This window comes from Sminthopsis crassicaudata, chromosome 2 (genome assembly GCF_048593235.1).
Source record: "Sminthopsis crassicaudata isolate SCR6 chromosome 2, ASM4859323v1, whole genome shotgun sequence".
Taxonomy (NCBI): domain Eukaryota; kingdom Metazoa; phylum Chordata; class Mammalia; order Dasyuromorphia; family Dasyuridae; genus Sminthopsis; species Sminthopsis crassicaudata.
The window spans coordinates 343,129,558-343,152,406 of NC_133618.1; the positions used below are offsets into that span (position 1 = coordinate 343,129,558).

General features: G+C 41.5%; 1 protein-coding gene across 2 annotated transcripts; it reads left to right on the top strand.

Moving 5' to 3' along the window:
* The first annotated feature begins 9,876 nt into the window (after positions 1-9,876).
* Positions 9,877-22,600, top strand: CRIP2 (cysteine rich protein 2). Of its 2 annotated transcripts, none has more exons than XM_074290613.1 (8): positions 9,877-9,964; positions 18,578-18,672; positions 19,111-19,168; positions 20,043-20,180; positions 20,258-20,326; positions 20,659-20,753; positions 21,539-21,596; positions 21,857-22,600. In XM_074290613.1, the coding sequence occupies exons 5-8, from the start codon at positions 20,293-20,295 to the stop codon at positions 21,922-21,924; spliced, it is 255 nt and encodes an 84-aa protein (XP_074146714.1). In that variant the 5' UTR covers positions 9,877-9,964; positions 18,578-18,672; positions 19,111-19,168; positions 20,043-20,180; positions 20,258-20,292; the 3' UTR covers positions 21,925-22,600. The 2 variants fall into 2 exon arrangements, with proteins under 2 accessions (XP_074146714.1, XP_074146713.1); XM_074290612.1 differs by lacking the exon at positions 9,877-9,964 and adding an exon at positions 10,927-11,218.
* The last annotated feature ends 249 nt before the right edge of the window (positions 22,601-22,849 follow it).

Consider the following 22,849-nt stretch of genomic DNA (forward strand, 5'->3'; position numbering starts at 1 on the left):
ATCAATGATGGACAGAATCAGCTACACCCAGAAAAGGAACACTGGGAAATGAGTGTAAACTGTGAGCATTTTTTTGTTTTTCTTCCCAGATTATTTTTACCTTCTGAATACAATTTTTCCTTTGCAACAACAACAACAACAACAAAATTCGGTTCTGCATATATATATTGTACCTAGGATATACTATATGATATTTAATAAGTATGGGAATGCCTGCCATCTAGGGGAGGGGGTAGAGGGAAGGAGGGGAAAAATTCGGAACAGAAGGGAGTACAAGGGATAATGTTGTAAAAAAATTACCTATGCATGTGTACTGTCAAAAAAAAATATGTTATAATTATAAAATTAATTTTAAAAAAAAAGAAGAAGAAGAAGTAAGGGCAGAGGTAAAAAGATGCCAGGGCCAGAGGTAGTTGCTGGGCGAACAGGAACCCTCACATGGCTGGAAGGATAACATGTTTGGGGAGGGAAGGGCTCCAGGCTCTTTTATATCTAAAGGGGCTTGTGGGTGATGTCCCAAGTTGGCTCAGATCCGGTGGGGGCTGGGATAGGCCTGATGACCAGGATTTGTAAATCAAAGGTCAGCCATGGAGGGGGTTTCTTAAAGGGACCTCAACCCCATCACTTCCCCATTCAAACAGTTAAGGCTTAAATTCATTTAAAGAAAATTTGGGGCAGTGTCCCTCATTTGAGGCAAGGTTGAAGATTTTCTCCAAAGATCTTCAGAGTAGCAGGGTCTCCTCTTTTTTGTTCCCCCCTCAAACTGTCACCTCCAGATACATGAGGGAAAAGGGGTGATGATCTCCTCTTAACTGCTTTGAACTGACAAGGGTTGTACAGATTTGGGGTTTCATGCCAGGAGGTGAGGCGTAAGGTGTGGAGGATGGCAGCAGGGCATTTAGAGAGTGTCCCGGTCAGTTGTCCCCAATCAGTTGTCCCCAGTCAGTTGTCCAATCAATGTTCTCCAGGCTGAAGGGCGGCTGAGAATCCAAAGTTTGAAGCCTAGAGAAAACAGATCTCGGGAACAGATTAAAAGTGGGGTGTCATCCAGGATGGAGATGGTGACATTCAAGGGAATGGGCCTTTAGCAAGAAATGCATCAAGTCCATTCTGTGGGCTGCTTGTCTGATGGCCCATCTAACTATCAAAGAGAAATAGGAGAAAATGCTGAGAGAAAAGATTATTTGTAGCCTAGCCCTTTCACCCCTAATTCCTCCTGGGGTTGGGAATTAAAGGGTGTGGACTCAGAAGTCAGGGGAGGCAAGAGGTCTTAATATCTAATAGACTTAATGAGCCACTGCTCTTTTGTGAGGCAGGGTCTAGGGATGGGTGTATCCCCAATTGTCAGGGCTGCAGATCAAAATAAGAATACAGTTTAAGGTCTTGGAAATCTTGGGAAAACTGTGCTGGTTTTGTTTTGTTTTGTTTTGTTTTGTTTTGTTTTTTGTTTGTTTGCTTGTTTTTGAAAAGAAGAAAGTAAGTTCCTTACTAAGCAAAGATCCTGAATCTTTTCCTTCCTAGTTTTTCTCCACTCTTTATGGGGGAGGGATGAAAGAAGTCAGAGAGGGTGCACAGTATCAGCATAGCATACCGGCCCCTGAGGTATTCAGGCTATCCTGAGATAAAGGGAAACAGGGCCAGAACCCAAATTCCTACCAGGGAGCAGGACGCTGAGGGGGCCAGTTCAGCCCTGTGGTGTAGTTTTTCCAGTTTCCCTCCTGCTCGAACTCAGGACAGAGACTGGGGTCTCCTCAGATAGTTTCCTACAGGAGATTAAAAAAAAAAAAAAAAAAAAAAAAAAAAAAAAAAAAGCACATCTGCACTGAGTGTTTCTTTCAGGAGGCAGAAGTTGCCCTTAGAAGAGAAGAACTGAGAGTCTCAGGTTAGCAAGTTAAAGGGAGACAAGAGGTGTTAGAAATCAGTTTTGGTCTTATAGACCTCTATTAATTGTCCAGGAACAGACAGATGACCAGGCTAAATACTTATTTGCCCAAGTATTTAGTATACAATGATTACATGTATTCAGGCTGGAAACAGTGAGGCATGACATAATTGAATTGCATTAACGATTTCTATTGACTATTGCTCTGATCTTAGAAATCGGTTACAGGAGAAAAAAATGCAAGAACATAAATTCTAAACAAATATTTATCATAACCTTATATTGATAGCATTAAGGAATTTGTCCCAATAAGTTCATAATTTAAACAATTATCATATCCAAGTAGATGTTTCATAAGTGAACATTATTCATACAAATCAGTTTGCTTTTAAAATACCCAATACATAGAAAAAATATCCCAAATTGCATATTGTCCTTAACAGAAACATTTTCAAAAGGACAAGGAAAAAAAAACTTACGATTTTAGAGGTTCAGACCCAATACAATACAATCTATTTAAACTTATGCAGAATGTCCAATTCCACATAAGAGAATTCAAGAAGTTAGCAGTTAAACTTTTAAACATAAGTTAAGTTTAAATTTTATTGCTCTTTCCCAACCTCTTTTACTTCAAAAGGAGTTAGCTTTGGTGGGTATGTCTCCTAGCAGCAAAGGAAGCCCTTTCAAGGTGGGTGGAGATAGATTAGTTAATCTGTTCAGTGGAGTTTATTGAGAGGCGGTAATCAGACCTCAACTCTATAGCTTTTGTTCTCTTTCGGCATCTCTAAAAGAGAAAGATACGACAAAAACTTTTAATTTTTGTCTCTATTCTGCACAGATATTTATAATTGAAATATCCAGCTAAGCGTTGCACTCCAGACAGCATCAATCAAGTCCTGGGAAATTGAGCTGTCCACCTTGCTGATAGAAGGTGGGAGGGTTTATGTTACCTCATGAACAATAAATCAGGAAGACTGAAATAGAGGCAAGAGCAATCAAACTATTGGAGTAGGTGGTCTCTAAAGAGATGAAATAATCAATGGAGACAGCATCTTGCTAAGACATTCCAATAGTTTGCATGGGAAGAGACATTCTGCTATTCTAAGCCTAATACTCTTATCAGATCTAATGATAAGGAGGCCAGGAAGGTTTTTCAGAACAGAGAAGCAGGAGAACTGAGGCGTTGCTGAGTCAAGATAATTAGGGAAACTGAGTTAGGACAAAAATAAATAAACCAGACTAAAATTATAAAAAAATACAAGGATTTATGGCAAGAACCAGTTTCTCCCCAATAACCCTAGAAATATTAGCATCAAACAGCACTCCTCATTCAGGGAAACACACAAGCCTCCCTGTTCAAATCTCTGCAGTTGGGGGGCATCTCAGCCAGAGATGGACAGTCTTTAGGTCTGTGGTAATTTGTGCATTTAACTTAGCCTCTGTTGAGTAGCAGTGTTCAAGGCAGTCCTGCCACCCTAAGAGGGGAACCCCACGACTATCAGAGGCTCCAGGAGAGGGAAAAGTGGGGTTGTGAGGAACTCCATTTTCTCTTTCTCTCTGGACAGGAGCTGTTAGCAGGAGATAGATTTCTGAGTAAGTTATGCAATTAGACCAAGACAGGCCACCCCAAACCATTAGAGTCCTGATATCGAAATGCTGAAATAGTAATTAAGGAACTGGGGTAACAGGTGTGGAGAAACAGATCAGGGAGGCTGCCAGTCCTTGGGCAGGTGTCTGATTTTTGGTTGTTTCTAAAGAATAATAACCCAGCAAATCATAATGTAGTAAATTTTAAGCAAAGAGTAAAATAGTTTCCAATTCAGCCTGAACTTAATGAAATAATACATCCGTTTTTCCGAATTTCCTGACCAGCTGTAATTAGTTTCCTTCCTCCCCTGTTTACAGAAATTATCAGATCATACATAACAGACTAGTAAATTTCCTGAAATAGCAATAGTTAAACAGTTTCTCTCATACAGAGCAATAGTCAGTTTCATACAGCAATAGTTAAACAGTTTTAGCAAATCCCCCAGTTTTAACGAGTCTTAAAAAATAGATCAATTAATTTAAAGCTGGGTCTACCTCAGAACCTTTTACAAAGCCAAGCCTCTCTGCAGAAGGTGGGTGTGGAAAAATTCCATGTGACTCTTCCCCATTCCATTTCCAAGAGACAGGGGGAGGGGAAGTCAGCTCGAGGTGCTTAGCAGAGAACAGTGGGTCAGGTGAAAGACAAAAGATCTTGCCCCACCTATTCTTTAATGGGGCGTTGGAGCATTTAGAAAAGTCAGACCCTAATTGGAGATACATGACTGCTGAAAAGAAAGTGGGGGGTTGGGCGAGTAGAGAGAGATAGATTGGAATTCAGGTGTTAATTAAGCCATTTTCTAAGAGGCAGCCTGAAGGAGAATCTTTTCATATTCTATAGTCCCTGGGCTTCATGGACTGAAATGCCAGAGAAGTTGAGACAAAAAAGAGATCAGTTTAAGGAAACTGAGGCAGTAAAAGAGAACTGTAGCATATCAGAACAGAGAAAGATTCTAGAGAGGCACCAAATTAAAGGTAGTTAAGGAGTTTTTAAAATAGTTTCAATCTCTCCCTTTTAACTCATCTCCTGACTGCAGTCAGGGAGTGAGAAAAAAAGAGACAAAAGAAACTATCCTTACTCTCTTAACAATTAATTTGCCTTGATTCGGAATTTTGTTTCCCAGCCAAAATTATAAAGGTCTCTTTTCAAGTTAAAACCTGGCCAGGGTTGACACTTAGAAAAGGAATCTTTAATTGTTGGCAGGGGGCATAGAATGCCAATCGAGAAAAATAGGAGCTAAGTTCAGTAGGAGCTCCTCCACCAAGAGAAAAGTCAGAAGTTTCCCATCTGCAAGGTTACTGAGACAGAGAAAGGCTGAGCAGATGTCTAGGCTTTATCTGTGTGAGAGCAAGTAAGTGTGCCCTGAGGCTTAAGGAAAAAAAGTGAGCAGTTTAAATTCTCTGTCTTTGTAGATAGCCACCTGACCATGGAAAAGTGTAATTTTTTTTTTAAGGCTGCTACAGTGAAAAGTTGTGTGGAGCAAGCTAGTTCTAATGGGAAACTTTTCTAGAGATCTTGAAAAGATTGAGTCCCCAATCTCCCCACTGTACCCCAAGAAGGGGACAGGATGGAAGCATTTAAATGGCAGGTTGCCAAGCCACATGGGAGAGATTTGAAAAGAGAGAGGATGGGGGAAGGGAGAGACGTTATCTTACCCAGTGCTTCTCGGGTGGCGATTGCGAGGGCTCATATGGTCGGGTAGAGACACATCTCCAAATTCACCCCAATCCAGAGACCTTTCTCCTTGTGGCTACAGCCTGACCACTACAGTTGAGTGAGAGAGGGGCTCAAACACAGGTTTCTCCCCCAGAACAGATCAAGGAGACTGCTGGCCTGGGGTCCCCGAGAGGGAGGGGGTCCTCAGAACGGCTATGTGGTGGAGGGGGGATGGTGAAAAAGAGACACTTTCTTCTGTGTGTCTCGGAGCCGGCTTTTTGGAGACATAAAAGGGATTAGAAATGCCTTGGAAAAGAAGATCTTTTGTCTCTGGAAGCATTTTTCATCCAGAGTTCTGGGTTCCTTGGTCCTGCTATCCCTAAAAATAGAGTATGACAAAAAGAGAACTTTTTTCCTGAAATGCAAGTAGTCTCTATGGGAGAATTTTGCTCACAACCCAGACCTGGTCTGGGTGCCCACTATGTTTTAGAGATAGAGTGAGATGAGGATAGGAACACAGACATTCTTCCCAGAAGCTGCACAAACAGCTGAGAACCCAGATTGGGTCTGAGAGACCTGAAAAGATTAAGATTAGTTTTTGGGGTACCAATTTTCAGGGTCCCCATACAGGGCCACCACATGATGAGAGTTAGGGAAGGGGGAAACCCTCTTGAGTCGGCGCAAAGATAGTCGTGTGATGGCACAGAGTCCTCTGTAAAAGGAATTTACAGGCCCGAAAACCTAGATTGATAAAAAAGGTTTATTGTAGGGTTTAGAAGTAAGGGCAAAGAGCCAGAGGTGGTCACTGGGCACACAGGAACCCTTACATGTTTGGGGGGGAGAAGGGCTCCTGCAAAGAGAGAGCTCCAGTTTGGCTCTTTTATACCTAAAGGGGCTTATGGGTGGTGTCCCAAGTTGGCTCAGATCCGGTGGGGGCTGGGACAGGCCTGATGACCAGGATTTGTAAATCAAAGGTCAGCCATGGGGGGGCAGGTCTTAAAGGGACCCCACCCCCATCAATTAGATTTGTCAATTGAGGTCACAGGTAGCTTTAGAGAAAGAAGTTTCAATTGAATGATGAGATTGGAAGTCAGACTTAAGAGAGTCAGGAAGGTAATGAGAGGCAAGGAAGTGGAAGTTCCTGTTGAAGAGAGCCTTCCTAAAGAATTTTGCCGCAAAAGTGAGTAGTGAATATTTTTGGAGGATGAGGAAGACATGATGTATAGAGTTGAACTGGGAAGGGAGAAGAGTGAAATTAGTGTAGGGATGGTGACGTGGAAAAGAACTTTTGGGTGAACAAATTGGAGGTAATGGTGAGAAGGAAAAACAGGGTTAGGGATTATCAGGTAGTTTAGAAAATAGAATGACAGCAGATTGTAATCAGGTAAAGGAATTTGAGAATTTATGAATATGGAAGTAGAAAGAACATTTGTGGGTGATGACCATTTGAGAATGTAGCTGAGATAAGGTGAAGAAGTAAGTTATGGGAAATGAGTAAATGAGGTAAGAATTTGAGGGAACATTAATATTGACGTTCTCTAGTATATGGATAGGAATTAGGGAAGAGAGACAGATTTTGAGGCAGGCATTGATTGAACTAATTGAAAAGGAAAAGAGAATATCCTGGAGACTCAAGAGATAACAGAATTTGAGTTAAGAAAGGAAAAGAGACATACCTCTGCCACCAAGGAGCTTGTTTGAATAGAATATACTGTTCTACCATCAAGGAATCCCAGACTAAGAGGGAGATTCACATCTGCCCTCAAGAAATCCCTGATCGACACTAATACATTGCTGGTGGAGTTGTGAAAGAATCCAGCCATTCTGGAGAGCAATCTGGAATTATGCCCAAAAAGTTATCAAACTGTGCATACCCTTTGACCCAACAGTGCTACTACTGGGATTATATCCCAAAGAAATACTAAAGAGCGGAAAGAGACATATATGTGCCAAAATGTTTGTGGCAGCTCTTTTTGTTGTAGCTAGAAACTGGAAGATGAATGGATGTCCATCAGTTGGAGAATGGTTGGGTAAATTGTGGTATATGAAGGTTATGGAATATTATTGCTCGGTAAGAAATGACCAGCAGGAGGAATATAGAGAGGCCTGGAGAGACTTAAATCAACTGATGCTGAGTGAAATGAGCAGAACCAGAAGATCACTGTACACTTCAACAACAATACTGTATGAGGATGTATTCTGATGGAAGTGGAAATCTTCAACATAAAGAAGATCCAACTCACTTCCAGTTGATCAATGATGGACAGAGGTAGCTACACCCAGAGAAGAAACACTGGGAGGGGAATGTAAATTGTTAGCACTAATATCTGTCTGCCCAGGTTGCATGTACCTTCGGATTCTAATGTTTATTGTGCAACAAGAAAATGATATTCACACACATGTATTGTACCTAGACTATATTGTAACACATGTAAAATGTATGGTATTGCCTGTCGTCGGGGGGAGGGAATAGAGGGAGGGGGGGTAATTTGGAAAAATGAATACAAGGGATAATATTATAAAATATATATATATATATATATATATATATATATATATATATATATATATATATATATATATAAAATTAAAAAAAAAAAAAAAAAAGAAATCCCTGATCAAGAAGAGCAAATATAACCTACCCTTGATAAAGTCTATTCTAAGAAGGCATAGGTCCCCGTAGGGAAATGGTGAGGGGTCACCATTTAATAAAAAAAGCTGGAGAGATCTCTAGAAGTAAAGCAAAGTTTATTGTACATTCTTGGGAGAATCTGGCGATCCTACTCTTCAAGCAGACAATGGAAGAAAGGAAAGGCCTTCTGGGCAGGATTAACACCTTTTAATCCCTAACACAAATACCCCCTCTCACCACTGACTCTCATCCTCATTGGCTGAGGGTCTTACATTCTAAACTGGAGATCTACCCCAGAAGTTGAACTTGACCAATAAGTACATAGTTGCCCATATTTGATTGAAATAGAGAGAAAATGATGTCATGGGAGGATAACAGGAAGAGGACTTAAGTATGCCCTTGACTCAATCTTCAAAGTCCTTCAGGCCTACTGAAACACTGAAATAGGTGAAGCCTTACTCGATTTTCACAACTGTCTTGAAAGATCTCACCTCATCTCATTCACCAGTGAGACTCACAGGCAGAGCTTAGAGCTAGCTTGAAATCAACAAGCACATAGTTATCATATATATTCTCAGATTCTGGTGAACAATATTCTCTCAGTTCTTTATGGACCTTAACATGAAGAAAGCTACCTGGCAAAGTGAAGTGGGAGGGAAACTGTTCCCTTTCCTGAAGCTATGATCCATTTAAGATTATCACTCTGAAACTGTGTTCCCTTTACTGAAACCGTTCCCTTTAAAATTAAAATTGTGTCCCCTTTTTGATCTGAGAGATCAGGATCTTCCACACTCCAACAGTCTAGAGAGAGGGGTGAAGGGGTGTTGAGAGAAGCAACACTATTCAAGGGCAAATCTACTCCCACTAATCTTTTTGAAATTCTAAATTCTCATTCAATTGAGAAATCCTGGTCTGATAAGCTCAGGCTATCCCAGCCCCCCACAAAGAGCTACCTCATATAACAGATTTCCTTAAATTCACTCCTTGCAGAGGCTCAAGCAATTTGCCCAATGAGAAGTCATTCTCTTCTCAATGCCAGATTCCATTTCTTTAATAGGACTTTGCCACTATAGAAGTCAGGTCTCTTAGCAAGCTGGTTTCTATCCAACAATAAACTTTCATTTCTGCCATTAATAATGTGGGATAAGTGAATTATTTCACTTTAAACCGGCGGGATGACCAGAGCAGGATTTTAACAACTCTCTTATTGCCACTAACCTCATCATCCCTGGGAATCGAGGGAATACAAACCTCATCAAAACTACAAAGGTGGTTTGACCTCAGAGCTATCTTAATGATATGTTCTCTTCTAGTAGATAATTGATGGGGAAGGGGGAAGGTTCTGCCAGTTACAAACAAAAATACCCAGAGGTTTTTTTCTTATTCACTGGGAGAGATAGAAGGAAGGTACCACTCTACCCTCCTGGTTTAAATGTGTTTGTATGATGCAGTTTTCCTACATTCTTCTCCTGAGGTGATTCTATCCCATCTATTCTAGAGACAAGATCCAAGCAGCATTGTTTGAGAGTTTAGAATGGAAAAGTCAGATCTTTGAACCTTTCCTCTTTCCATAACATTCTCTTATATTCGGCTGTTAATGACAAGGAATAGAGAAAATAGAAAAATAGAGAGAGTGAGAAAACTATTGGATATGGAATCAGAGGAATTATGTTTGAATTTCTGCTCTTATTTACTGCCTGTGATATCCCAGGCATACCAGATAACTTCTTTGGACTTCAAGTTTTGGGGTTTTTTCCCTATATAAAAGGAAAGGGATACAAGATGACCTCTAAATTTAATGCTCCTTATTAGATTAATTATTAAATTTAATGATCCTTATTAGCAAAAACCAAATATTTTAAATATATTTTCCCCTAGTACAAGTTACTCTATCTCCAAGATTATCAGTTTCATTAGGGATCAACAATGGATAAATGAGGCATGTAGGGCAGATTGGCTACAGAGGAGTTAAGTCCCTGGTAAGTTCTTGGCTTTAATTCTAAATAATGACTGGTTCCCCTCCAGCTTGCTCTGCTCTGAAGGTTTGCCAAGATTCTAATTGATTCTTAGCTTTTACATAGTGTTTACCATCTTGCAAGCACTCCATCCAGCCTTTTTGGCCACTGTTTCCTATTTCCTGTCACCTGATCTTAGCCAAATTATCATTTTGAAGACCCTATCCCGGGGCAGGATACTATTTCAGAAACAGGTGGGTTTTTTACTGCTGTTTTCTAATTCAGATGCCTCCAAATGACACAGATCAAACACCATTTAGAATTTGAAGCATTTTATCCTAATCCACGGTGAATCTCTAGCTCTGCTTCCATTCTCCCCTGTCTCTGTGCTTGGCTCTCTACTCGATCTTTGTCAGTGATTAGGTTCTGTTGGAATCAAGTTTGTTGCAGAAGCTGGAAATAGTCCCCTCTCCCTGGGCCCTTCCCTAGCCATGTTTGTCTCCTAAGCTTTACAAACTTTTGCTCTCATTCTCATTCTGTGACTCTTGAGTTCCCACTGCTAGGAGGATGAGGCGGCTGAAGGCTAGAGATCTTCTGTATAAAGGCCTTCTGTAAACACTGTAGGAGGCGAAAATGAAAATGGAGTGACGTGCGCGCGTGCGTGTGTGTGTGTGTGTGTGTGTGTGTGTGTGTGTGTGTGTGTGTGTGCACGCTCGCGGGTGTCGCCACCGCCCAAATTCGGTCCCGGGAGCTTGACTTTCACAGCTTAGAAACCCTAAGCAACAAAAGAAAAAGGAGTAAAGAGTGTGAGGGTCTGAGCCAGTTTCAAAGAGCAGTTACGATTCCTTTCCACCCCAGGTTCGCGTGTGTAAGACTACCTCTGTAATTTTGTCTCGGTTCACCTTTTCTGCGCCATGACTCAGGGGGCTTGGACTGACCATCCTGCCATTTCCATTCCACATAATCTTAAAGTAATGAGGGAAGGCAGTCTGGATTGTTTCCAAGGAGTCCGGGTAGTTTATTCTGCCACACGCCCAGCTCCCTCTCCGCCCACCCTCGGCGTAGCCCCCTCGGCAGGGCAGGGATGGGAGTCTGCCCACGCCTGGTCTCCTCCTTTCCTTAGGCCACCGCAGCCGGGTTTCCAACATCCTCAAGTTGGGTGGGGCTAAGCCACACCCCAGTTTTCCGGATCAAGTCACTTTAGATTCGTGGAGCCGGGGGGCTGGGGATAAGGGAGGATGTGGGTAGTACCCAGATCCCTCCCCATGTTCTTTCTCCCTTCTACCGCTATTTACCCTTCGCCCTCCACTAGGGCTAACCGGGATGGGGGGAGCTGAGACAAGGACCCGCCTACGGTCGTTCCCGGGAAGGGGCGGGACGGCGAGCTGGGCGGGGCGAGGCGAGCCTTGGGTGGGAACGTGGGGAGCTGGGGCTGCCGGTGAACGGAGGGACCCAGCCCTGGACCATGGCCTCCAAATGCTCCAAGTGCGACAAAACCGTGTACTTCGGTGAGTTCTTCTCGCTCCCTTCCCCAAGGACAGCTGCTGAAAGACCCTCAGAGCCTTCCCGTTCGCATTCCTTCTCCACGGTCCTCAAGCCCTGTGGACGGAGACCCGGCCCCAGGAGGGCGCGGTGGCAGGGCGGGGGCTATGTCCGGCGCCAAGCTTGGGGTTGAGGGTCCCTCTGTTTCTGCGGGTTTCTCATTGGAGGGTCTAAGAGTAGTTGCTTGCCCCTCTCCATCACACACCGGTTGTCTAGCCCAGGTGAACAGGACCCCCACCTCTGCAGCTGTAGCCCACCTTGGGGAGTCTGTCTCCCCTAAGATTCTGACCTCTCATAACCCCTCCTTGCATGCTAGCTCTGAGATCTGTGTATATGTAGTCCCAAGAAATCGCTATCAGGGTCAGCTGTGGGCATGTGAGAGCGGACATTTCTGGATCTTAATGCTCACACCCTTATTCCAGCAGCTGTTGGAACCCCAAGGAGTGGTGGTCACCCGGATCTCTGTTCCAAAGCTAGGCTGGGTAGCTGTCTTTTTCTCCCAACCCTGTGGGTCCCCTTAGTTCCCGAATCTGAGGACGGGTTTTTGAGAATCTGGGGGAGGCCTTTCAGCACAGACACAACCCCACCCATCGATTTCCCTAGATTCCTGTGGCTCCAGACTGCTCCAGGATTATCCACCTTCTTCTAGGCCCAACCCCTCTTACTATTCCTACTTGGTTCTTTGTCTTCGACTTTGTTCACCTTAGTTCGTCGATTAGCTTAGCACTTTTCTTTTTTCCCCTTTCAGTTCCCTCTAATTTCACTCACTTGAGGATAGAAACAGAAAACACGAATGGATAGGAATATGGTTGTCACCTTGTCCCATAGGTATCAATAGAATAGACCTGAAACTAAAAGGGTTTTAATGGGAATTAATTTTAATTGAAAGTCAGACTTCAGGAAATAATAAACCACACTAATATATTCACCCCTCTCATAATTACGGTCAAATATCTACTAGACAAAGGGAACATACCACTTTCCTCCAGTGGCAGCCTTCCTTCCCTAATTCCTCTTTCCCTGTAGCTCATTGTTGCATTCCCTACTGGACACAGACATGTAAAATTTCCCCATGGCAAGACCTTCAGTTCCAGAAGAGGCATACCTGAGTAATCTGAAATTGGCTTCCTTCCCTCCTGTATCCTCAGCTGGAGAGGGTACTTGATTGGGTTCTCTACTCCCTCACTCAACCAGTTGGGTCAGGTTTTCAGCTTCTTCCACTTAAAGATACACCTAGGTGGCAGGGTTGCTTGAGCAGGAGATGGGGTGGGAGAAAAGATCTTCAGAGGAGGATGAAACATTATTTCTTCTGGGTGGAGGGATTTGTGTGCTGTGGCTTCTGGCCCTGAAGCAGGAAGACCTGTCAGGAAGAATTGGGAATATGGGCTCAAGAAGCTTATGGGCCTTACCAAAGTTAGAGAGACAGAGAGAGGAAGCCTATCCCTTTGGTTGGGATGGTTGTATGTTGGCACAGGAGTGGGGAAAAGCCAGGGAAAGAAGAAAGCTGCTCCTGATGAAAGGGGGCAGCAAATGCCAAAATCTCCAGTTGCATCTTCTGGTTTCCTGACAGAATAAAGGCTTGAACCCCATATGTCTGATGAAAGAGAAAGAAGAATGGCTCCAGGTGGGAGGGGTGTATTTGTGTGGGAGTGGGGATAAGGGTTAGTGGGCTAATGGTTATTAGTGACAATCACAGTGTGTGTGTGTTGGGGGGGGGGGGTTGAGGGCAGGTATGTGAAGAATGATAAAGAGATGAGTGTGTCTGTGCTCCAAAACTTTTGTTTGTTTTTTTTTACTGGTCCCTCTTTTCTGGGTCCCAATAAAGCCCTCCCAATATCATTTATGCACCATTAAGTTGCTTCAAGATCTGACCTCAACCTAGAATTTAGGAGTCTAGCCAGAAGCAAAGAAATGAAAGAAAATCTATTCATGTTCTTACTTCAATGGCCTTTTGTTTGCTTGAATCTGAGGAACTCATCATAATCCCAGACCCACATTAACAGACTTCAGTGCACAGGCACCATCTCTCAAAATGCAGATGCATATTGCAGACATAATAGTGTGTCTTTGTGTTCATTCCCAAACTGTTCTCCCTAGATTGAATGAAGTCTTTGCCTTTATCAGACTAGTAAGTCCAGGACACTTTCCTCTGGATTGTCTTCCCTGAAATTTCTTTTCCCTGCTTACTCTAGATCTCTGCTCAGTCTGAGGGTGTGTCATTTCATTGTTTATAATTACCTCCACTACGAAATGATTGTTAGGGAGTTTTTCCAAAATTAGGCATGATTCACCTAGGTCTCACTTTTGTCATCTGTACTTGAGGAATGTTTTTTTTTCCCTGAGAATGAACAGCTCCATTCCCATCTACCTCTGTGGTCTAGACCCTGCCCTATTCGGTCAGGACCTAATGATCCCAATTCTGTCACATAAAAAATACTTTATTTTAAGTTTATTTATTACCTTCTTACTCTACTGGTTTTTGAACTGACATTCCACCCATTTGATTGTATCTGAAGTGACATCCCTACCTAGTCATGTCATCTTTTTCTGGTTTGGGACTCTTATCTCTCCTCATCTTTTATTCCAATCTAGACAGGTTGGCACATGAAATATTGCTCACAAACTTTACTGGTCAGAGTGGAGATTAGGTTTCTGCTTCTGGCCTAGAGAGTGGAAAGAGCAGGGATAAGAAGATAGTATACTTGGCTTCTAGCCCTAAATCTGTTATTAGCTCTGAGTTTTGTCATCTGTCAGAGGGGAATAATACCATTGCCAGCCTCAAAGAGGTTGTTGTTAGCCTTAAACAGCTATGAAATGTAAATTATTATTCTGACAGCTTGAGTATTCTTTGAATCCTCACAAATGAGCATTGTATTCTATAGGCTGTCACTTTTTACTTTTTCAAGGTCAGCAGTACTAAACAATTCTTTTCAGGCACAAATTTTAGAATGTTCTTCCCTTGCCTTTCATCCTTGCTGCCTTCTTCCTGATCATGTATTTTCACTCTAATATTTATGTAGTTTGGTTGTTTTCCCTCTCTTACAGAGATACATAGATATCCATCCTCTTTCCCCCGACAACCCTCTAGTCTCTACACAAAAGGATCCTTTAAAGGAATTATTTTTTTGTGGAGGAGAAATCAGAACAGCTGTTTGTTCCCTGATGGGAGAAGGGGGAGGGGGGCGGAGGGGAAGATAAAGAGGTAACCGATCTTTTGGACTCAGTGTGGCAGAAGCCTTGAATTCTTTCTGGAAGTCAGAGTCCCTTTTTCCTTCCATCCCAGCTCAGAAGGATCCTTTTTATGGACACTTTCCATTCCCTCTCTGTGAAGACCTTAGAATTCTAAAACAATGAAAGTATATGTACTAGGAACCCTTGAGTGAGGGGAAAGAAATGGAACCTAAAATAAGACTGTGTGACAGTGGTTCGAACCTCTCTGGAGAGAAGTGAGTTTAGTAGCTATTCTTAGATTGATCAAATATCTGGGTATAAGAAACAGGTCTCACTCCTTATCACTCATCAGTCTGTCTGCTATTCCTCTCATCTCTGCCAACCCCCAAAACAAAGCCCTGATTCACTTATTGACTCAGTCTGGGGGAGGTGCCTGGTCTCTGCTCCTATCTTGGAACTATTCACAGAGTGTGGGTGGGAGGAAGGCAGCTCCTGTCTACTGAGCTGGAAGAAAGTTGTGCCTGGCCTCTCTCATCACCTTGATAGAGAATGGAGAGGGAAGGAGCCCCTCCCTTCTTCCTTCCCTCACTCCCAGGCTGAGAGAGCAGTGTCTATTGTCCAACAGGAAATTGAGAACTAAATATAGATTATGCTAGGCATGGTCTCTCCTTTCTCTTCTCATTCTCAAGCCATTAAGAGGGACGGGAAAGGAAATCCCCAGATCCAGCTCAGCTGGAAAAAAGGGAGGTTGGAATTCCTCTTTAGACTGTTGCTCATATAGCAAAAAGTATGTAGGGGACCTTGAGGAGAGGGGATGTTCATTTGTATTTCTTCCTTGTCCAAAATTTGGGGAAACTCAAATGAAAAGGCCTTTGGCCCCCAGTCTATTTGCTTTGACTGACTACTGGCCATGGGGCATCAATGGCTTCATGATCCAGATGTTTGCAGCTACTTTGTGTAACAATCGCATGTCCTTATTGCCCTCTATCCTCCCAAAGTCGATGCTTTTTTTCTCTGCCTCTTTTCATGAATAGCTTTGTGTTTGTTGTTATTGTTGTTTTCAGTTTGAGATTTAACAGTATAATTTGGGATTCAGGATTGTGGGCAGGTGGATGGCACCAGCTGTGTTCCCTAGCTCATCTAGTTGGGGAGACTGGGTTTACTTGGGCTCCAAAACACACAGGACAGGCTGGGATGAAGACCAGATGCAGGACCTTGACTGTAAATGCTAAAGGAATTAGAGGATTGTAAGAGATTTATGATCATTTGTGGACTGGAATGGGCAAGGAAAAGTCTTAAGAAGGTGAGATGGAAGAGCAATGAACTATTCCAGTAATTAATATTTCTTTCAGCTCCATTTTCACTCTGCTCTAAATATCCTTCATGTCACTACCAGAATAAATTTTTAATGTATAGAAATGGATACATTACTTCTCACTTAAAACTCTTCCCTGAGTCCCATGGCTTCTTCCTTTACTTACCATCCCTTCACAATTGAATGTTGTTCTGTCTTTCCTGATTTGTCTCATGTCATTCCACTTCCCAAAACATGGCTTGTAGTCCCATATGGAATTGAGAAATGACTTTACCTAGTCCAACCTATACATGAATGGAAATACCCTGCAACAATATATCCAAACGATGGTCATCTAATTTATTTAAAGCTCTTCGTTAAGAGTATCTCCTAAGGACTTTTCTTTTTCAGCTTAAGCATTTCCCTGTTCCTTTGAACAATGCCTTATGTCTTTCGCAATTCCTGGACCTGATTGTTTTTCAGTGTACTTCCTAAGATGTATCCAGAATTAGACACAGTGTTCCAGATGACCAGGGCAAAGCACACAGCAGGATATCTCTTGTCCTTGACTTTTTTGGAATGTTATATTTTCTTGTTAACTCCTATTGAGCTTGCAGTCCACTAAAACACCAAGATCTTTTTCTCATTAATTTTTTGTTCTTTTAAAAAACTTAATATTTTTTAAATTCACCTTTTAGTCTCATTTTTCTTGAGCAGTATATTGAATATGGAAATATGTTTAGAAGAATTGCACATGATAATGAACTGAACCAGGTACACCCAGTGAAAGAACTCTGGGAGTTGACTATGAACCACTACGTAGAATTCCCAATCCCTCTAATTTTGTCCGCCTGCATTTTGGATTTCCTTCACAGACTAATTGTACACTGTTTCAAAGTCTGATTCTTTTTGTACAGCAAAATAACTGTTTGGACATGTATACATATATTGTATTTAACTTATACTTTAACATATTTAACATATATTGGTTAACCTGCCATCTGGGGGAAAGGGTGGGGGGAAGGAGGGGAAAAGTTGGAACAAAAGGTTTTGCAATTGTCAATGCTGAAAATTTACGTATGCATAAAATTTTTGTAAAAAATAATAATAATAAATAATAATAATAAAAGAAAAAAACCTTAATATTTAAAGAAAAAAAGTGCTGTAATTTCCCAATACTAATCTCCCAATAGAATCCTCTATTTTAATAAAGAAGTACAAGAAACAGGAAAAGGTAAACAGGAAAAAAAAAAGTATATTTACCATATCTGACAACATACACCTCATTCTGGCCAGCTACTTTTCTACCAAGAAGATGGAGCTATTTTTCATCCATAGTATTGTGGAATTCAGATTGATCTCAGTTCTTATGTCTTTTAGTATGGTTTTTTTTCCCACGTAATTGGGATCATTGTGTATTTTATCTTGATTCTGCTTATTTTGCTTTATATCAGTTCATGAGTCTTCTCAAATTTTTTAATTTTTCAGATTTTTTTCTTTAATGTAGTAATATATTTGTATACTGAATACACACACATATATATGTATATATACATATATATGTGTGTGTGTAAATATGGTTTTGTTCAACCATTCTCCAAATTTGAACATCCCCTTTTGCTTTTTTGTTATCAAAAAGTGTTACTTTGAGTATTTTCCTCTATGGTACCTTTCTTTGTGTTGTTGATCACCTCGGACTGGATAGATCAACATAAAATTGTTTAGTAATGAGCAGTTTAGTAAGTCTTTTTACATAGTTTTAAATTCACATGGACTGATGACTTTATCTTGATTAGAAAAATTTTAAGATATTAAATTGATTAACTTAATAGAAAAGTGATTTTTAAGAGACAGTGATTTTAAGAATGGTGATTTTTTTAAGAGACAGTATGATTTCATAGAGAACTAGCCATTTCTTTTCTGGCATGGTAGAGTGTTGAAAAGTTGTAAATGTAGTCAATTGTCATTTGACAAAGCCTTTGAAAATATGGATATATGGGCTGAGGAATAATTAGTTTACAGCTCATACTAAAACCAAAAGTGATTGAATTATGTGAACACCTCTTCCCAACCTCCAAAAAATGTGGTTAAAGGATAGTTGTCAACTTGAAGGGAAATTTGTAGTAGAGGAATCTTGGCCCTGTGCTGTTTAATATTTTTACTAATAACTTATTAGATTTACAGTGATACAAGAAAGAAGGAATGACTTAACATTTTGGATCCTTTTCTATTATATAACAAGATTTTAACAGGGTAAAATCATGACCCAAATCTAGGGATATGTGATGGTATTTCACTGGTATAGGGAACTCCTATATAAAGAAAGAATTCCCTTTACCAATACAGGATTACATTTTTCCTGCAATTTATAGCCTTAGACAGTTGCTTAGGGCAGTGGGAGATTAAGGGATTTGCTTAAAGTCACATGGAATGTGTGATAGGTGGGAATTAAATACAAGTCTTCCTGGCTTCAAGGCTGTCTCATGCTACCTTATTGCCTGAAGTAGCAAAGAGTCAGATTTAATGAGAAGAAAATAAATGTAAAGGCCTAGACTTTTCTTAATTCAAAATTTATAGCATGTTAAAGGTGGCTACATAATATTTGCATGAAAAAAGACATGAAGTTTTTAGTCACAGAGGGATTTTTAAAATAGGAATGGGTCTGAAATGATTAGTGAAGCCAAGACTCTTTGTTTCTTTGGATAGAATCTATGAGATTTTATTGGCTTTATGAGTAGCTGTGGAATGGGATTTCCCCAATCCCAACTCCCATTATTATTCAGAGTCATTGAATGATGAAAGGTGGCAGAGTACAGGACAGATCCTTAATTTCCCTGTTTCTACTCCCATGTTTTAATAGCGGAAAAGGTGAGCTCCTTGGGAAAGGACTGGCATAAATTTTGTCTCAAGTGTGAGCGTTGCAGCAAGACACTGACACCTGGAGGGCATGCAGAGGTGAGCTCCATCCATTCTGAATCTATTCACCTGGAGTCACTCCAGATTCTAACTTTCAGGGATTTTCTGATTCCCCAAAGATCTGACCTCACCCTTTTAAGTACCATTCCCCTGTTCCCCTTGATAACCACTTACTGTTAACCTAGTGACTTCAATGCTATTTTCCTAAAGATTCTGACCCCCATCATCTTCTTATCTCCAACTCTGTCTGCTCTCCTTGATAAATATATAGAATTTGGAGGAGGCTACAACACATATGCCCTGGAAGTATGAGACTACATTGGAAATAAAAATATTCACTTAATTGGGGGAGATTTAGGGGAGGGGAACAGGAAACTAAAGAGAAAGTGGTTGAATGAGCATGCTGGGCCCAGGTTTCCTTTGGAAGTAAAGGGGTTCTGGTCGCTCAGAATGCACTGACAAACTCCCTTCCTCCAGCATGATGGGAAGCCGTTTTGCCACAAGCCCTGCTATGCCACGTTGTTTGGGCCTAAAGGTAGGAACACCAACTTTCTGTGACCTACTCTGTGACCCCCTTCCCTGCCCCCCTTCACCCTCATCCCTAACTTGTACAACCCTAACTTTTACTACTATCCCTGAACTTTGCAACTCTATGTGAAAGAACTTCCAACCTCCATTGTCTAAACTGTAATTTTTGACCCTAAATCCTCGTTGCCAATCCTGGGATCTTCAACTCCACAACCTGAAAAATAATCTTTGGCTCCATACCCAATAACCCCAAACTATAGTCTCTTATTTGCAATGACCTTTTATTAAGCCATAATTCTTGACCTTAGACTACCTGATATTCCAACCACAAATGCTATCTTCCTTGACTGACCTATGACCTTTGACTATAGATATGGCTCTGGAAGGGAAAAAGTTTACTTTTTCTTTTCCTAATGTTTGGGTCCAAGGGTAGGTCCAGCCCCTTCTCATACTGACACTTTGCTTGGAGAGAGGAGATGGGGTCATCCCATTTGGATACTGAACCAACCACTTTGTTGATGACATTTCAGATAGAGGGGCATAGTGGGGAAAGCCATGTAAGCATCATATCATGTTCATCCTGTCAATTAATAATCACTTATTAAGTACTTAATAAATACTTAATATGCCAGGACACAGACATAATCTGTGTGTTTATATATGTGTGTGTGTAGAGAGCTGTGTCTTAGTGTATATGACCTGCACTTCCTACCTTCATCACTTGTTACTTTTGGGACCTTGAGCAAGTAAGTCACTTCTCTACATCTCAAATTTCTCATCTCTAAAATGACAGTAGGACTAGATGGTATTTAAATCCCTCCTAGCTCTAAACCTATGATTCTATGATCCCATGTTTATTTTTGACCTGAGCTTTTGTGCAGGTGTAAACATTGGGGGTGCAGGATCTTACATCTATGAAAAACCACGGGCAGAGGAGGCTCCTGTCACTGGCCCTATTGAGCACCCAGTTCGGATAGAGGATCGAAAAACCAGTGGCCCTTCCAGAGGGCCCAGCAAGGGTGAGTGCTTATTGGGGAAGGACTGAAGTGTCTCAGATGGGGCAGCTTGGCTCTATTTCCCTACTATCTTGTTTTAGCATCCAGTGTCACGACCTTCACTGGGGAGCCCAACATGTGTCCTCGATGTAACAAGAGGGTCTATTTTGGTAAGTGTTCTCCACCCATCTATATATTATATTACATCCCTTCTACTCCTCATCTCAGTCCATACCTTAGAAAGATGTATTCTGTCTTGAAGTGTGTGTGTGTGTGTGTGTGTGTGTGTGTGTTTGAGTGATAAAACGCTTAAGAATGTGTGTGAATGTCTTATACTTTGTCTCTTCAGGACACTGTGTGTTTGTCTCAGGACCTTTTATTTGAGTGCATGTATATATAAGAATAATTATCACTAGGTCATATGTGTACAAGTTGTTTGACTTAGGGCACTTGGCATTTTTGTTTGGAGAGAAAATGTCTGATCATACCCATTCCCATCTAGCGGAGAAGGTGACATCCCTGGGAAAGGATTGGCACCGGCCTTGCCTTCGTTGTGAGCGTTGTGGAAAAACACTGACACCTGGTGGACATGCAGAGGTTAGTGGAAATAAAGGTACAAAGTTACAGAAAAAAATCCTAGGTGTAGAAGCTGGTGAATGAGGGGCTGAGCACAAGAATCTGTAGTGAGAGGGCAGGCAGTTCATGAAATCAGACATGAAAGGTATGAGACAGAAAGAAATTAATGATGGGCAGGGGGAATTGTGCAGCCTAAGGGCCATAAGTATTTGGAAACTGGATTATTTTAAAGGTAGTTCCTCCTACACACACTTGCTTTTCTCATAGCATATTCTGCCTCCTGGTGGCTTGAGCAAGAATTTAAACAGACAAATCACAGCAAACAGGAGTTTTGAAGCACCTTAAATCATACTTTACAAACTTTATTTCACAGTTTACCAAGGACTTCTATATCCATTGTCTCATTTGACCATCACAAAAGTCCTAATAGGAAAGCAAGGAAGGGGTTAGTGTCTTTATTTTACAGTAGAGGAAACTGAGACCAACGGTCAGAGTAGATGTGTGGCAGAATCAGCTGCAACCCAGATCTCTTTGCTTTCAACCTAGAACTCTGTTATCGCGCAAGACTTTCCCAGTGGAGGTACCCTCTATCCACACACATGAGACATACATTCTCACATGTACACACTGGGGATCAGGAGAAGAACCTGATGAGCCCTTCAAACTATCCCTCTCTTCTTCAGTGCACAATAGAAATCAGACTCATTAGGTGTGAGAGAAGTTCTTTCTAAATGGAGGATGTATAGAGAAATCTTCATGGAGAAGATTCCTGGTCTATGAAGTAAATATTGTCTTCTTCATCCTAGCATGATGGACAACCATATTGCCATAAACCTTGCTATGGAATTCTTTTTGGACCAAAAGGTGAGTTTGGCATAGAATCCTTTTCAGCTTATTGGGAGGGGGAAATGGATGTGGGAGAGAATCACTTTGAAGTGAACTTTAAATCCTTTTCTCTGCACTTTTCCTGGGAGACAGTCCTGTTCTCAGCAAGTAAAGGGACATTCCCATTCCCTCCCTGACTGAATATCCTGAGCTTCCTACCCAATTATAAGTCTTCTTTGAAATCTGACCCCCTGTCCTGCCCTAATGATCCCATCTTCTTCTCTGTACTGGTTCAACAGGAGTGAACACTGGGGCAGTGGGGAGCTACATCTATGACAAAGATCCTGAAGTTAAGGACCAGCCTTAGGAGGTCCTGACCCTCCCAGTGACGTCCAGCCTCTTATTCCCAATTCTTCTAGGACAATAAGCACATCCCACTATTGCCTACACAAAAAATTTTGTTCTAGGGGGTACAAATAATTTGGCTTTTCTTTGTATGAGAGGGAATTCTTGAGGATTCCCCAGAATTGCTGAGATCTATCTGGTGCTCCTCTTCCTCCATTCTCACTGTGTCTCCTACTACTTCTCTCTCTCTCTCTCTGTCTCTCTCTCTCTCTCTCTCTCTCTCTCTCTCTCTCTCTCTCTCTCTCCAACCTGTTTTGATATACCTCCTCCTCACCTCCCTTTCTGATCATCACTCTCCCTGATCTTGTCTCTATTTCCAATACTCCTTTTTTCTCATTCTCTTTCTTTTTGTCTCTAAGAGTCCTACTATCTATATTCCACAACCACTACCACCCAGTATCCTAGACTTCATATTCATTTATGGAAAGATATGGGTTCTGCTTTGCCTAAAGACAAATCTTTTGTCCCACACAGTGTTACTAAACAGCCTGTGGCAGAATGTTTATTCAGAACCTTCTGCCCTCATTTCCCAATAATGCACCATAGGTCCTATGGCTTGGCCACTTATACCTTCACATTTAACCAAACACTAAAGCTGCTTTGACTTTTGCTGTCAATAAAGGTTTTGAAAATCTAAATCTGCCTGGTTTTCTGTGTCCAGGTATGGACTATTCATTCCTTGCAATGTCTTTGGAAGTGGGAGGATGCCCTTTCTGTACACCTAGGTGATCTTTCTATAGGAGAAAGACAGCAAATTCATCCATCCATGCATCCTATGTGTTTAGCACTAGGTATACAAAATTAGAAAATAATAGTTCCAAATCTCAGGGAACTTCCAGCCCAGTAGTGATGATACAACATATACACAACTGTTATATAAAGAAAAA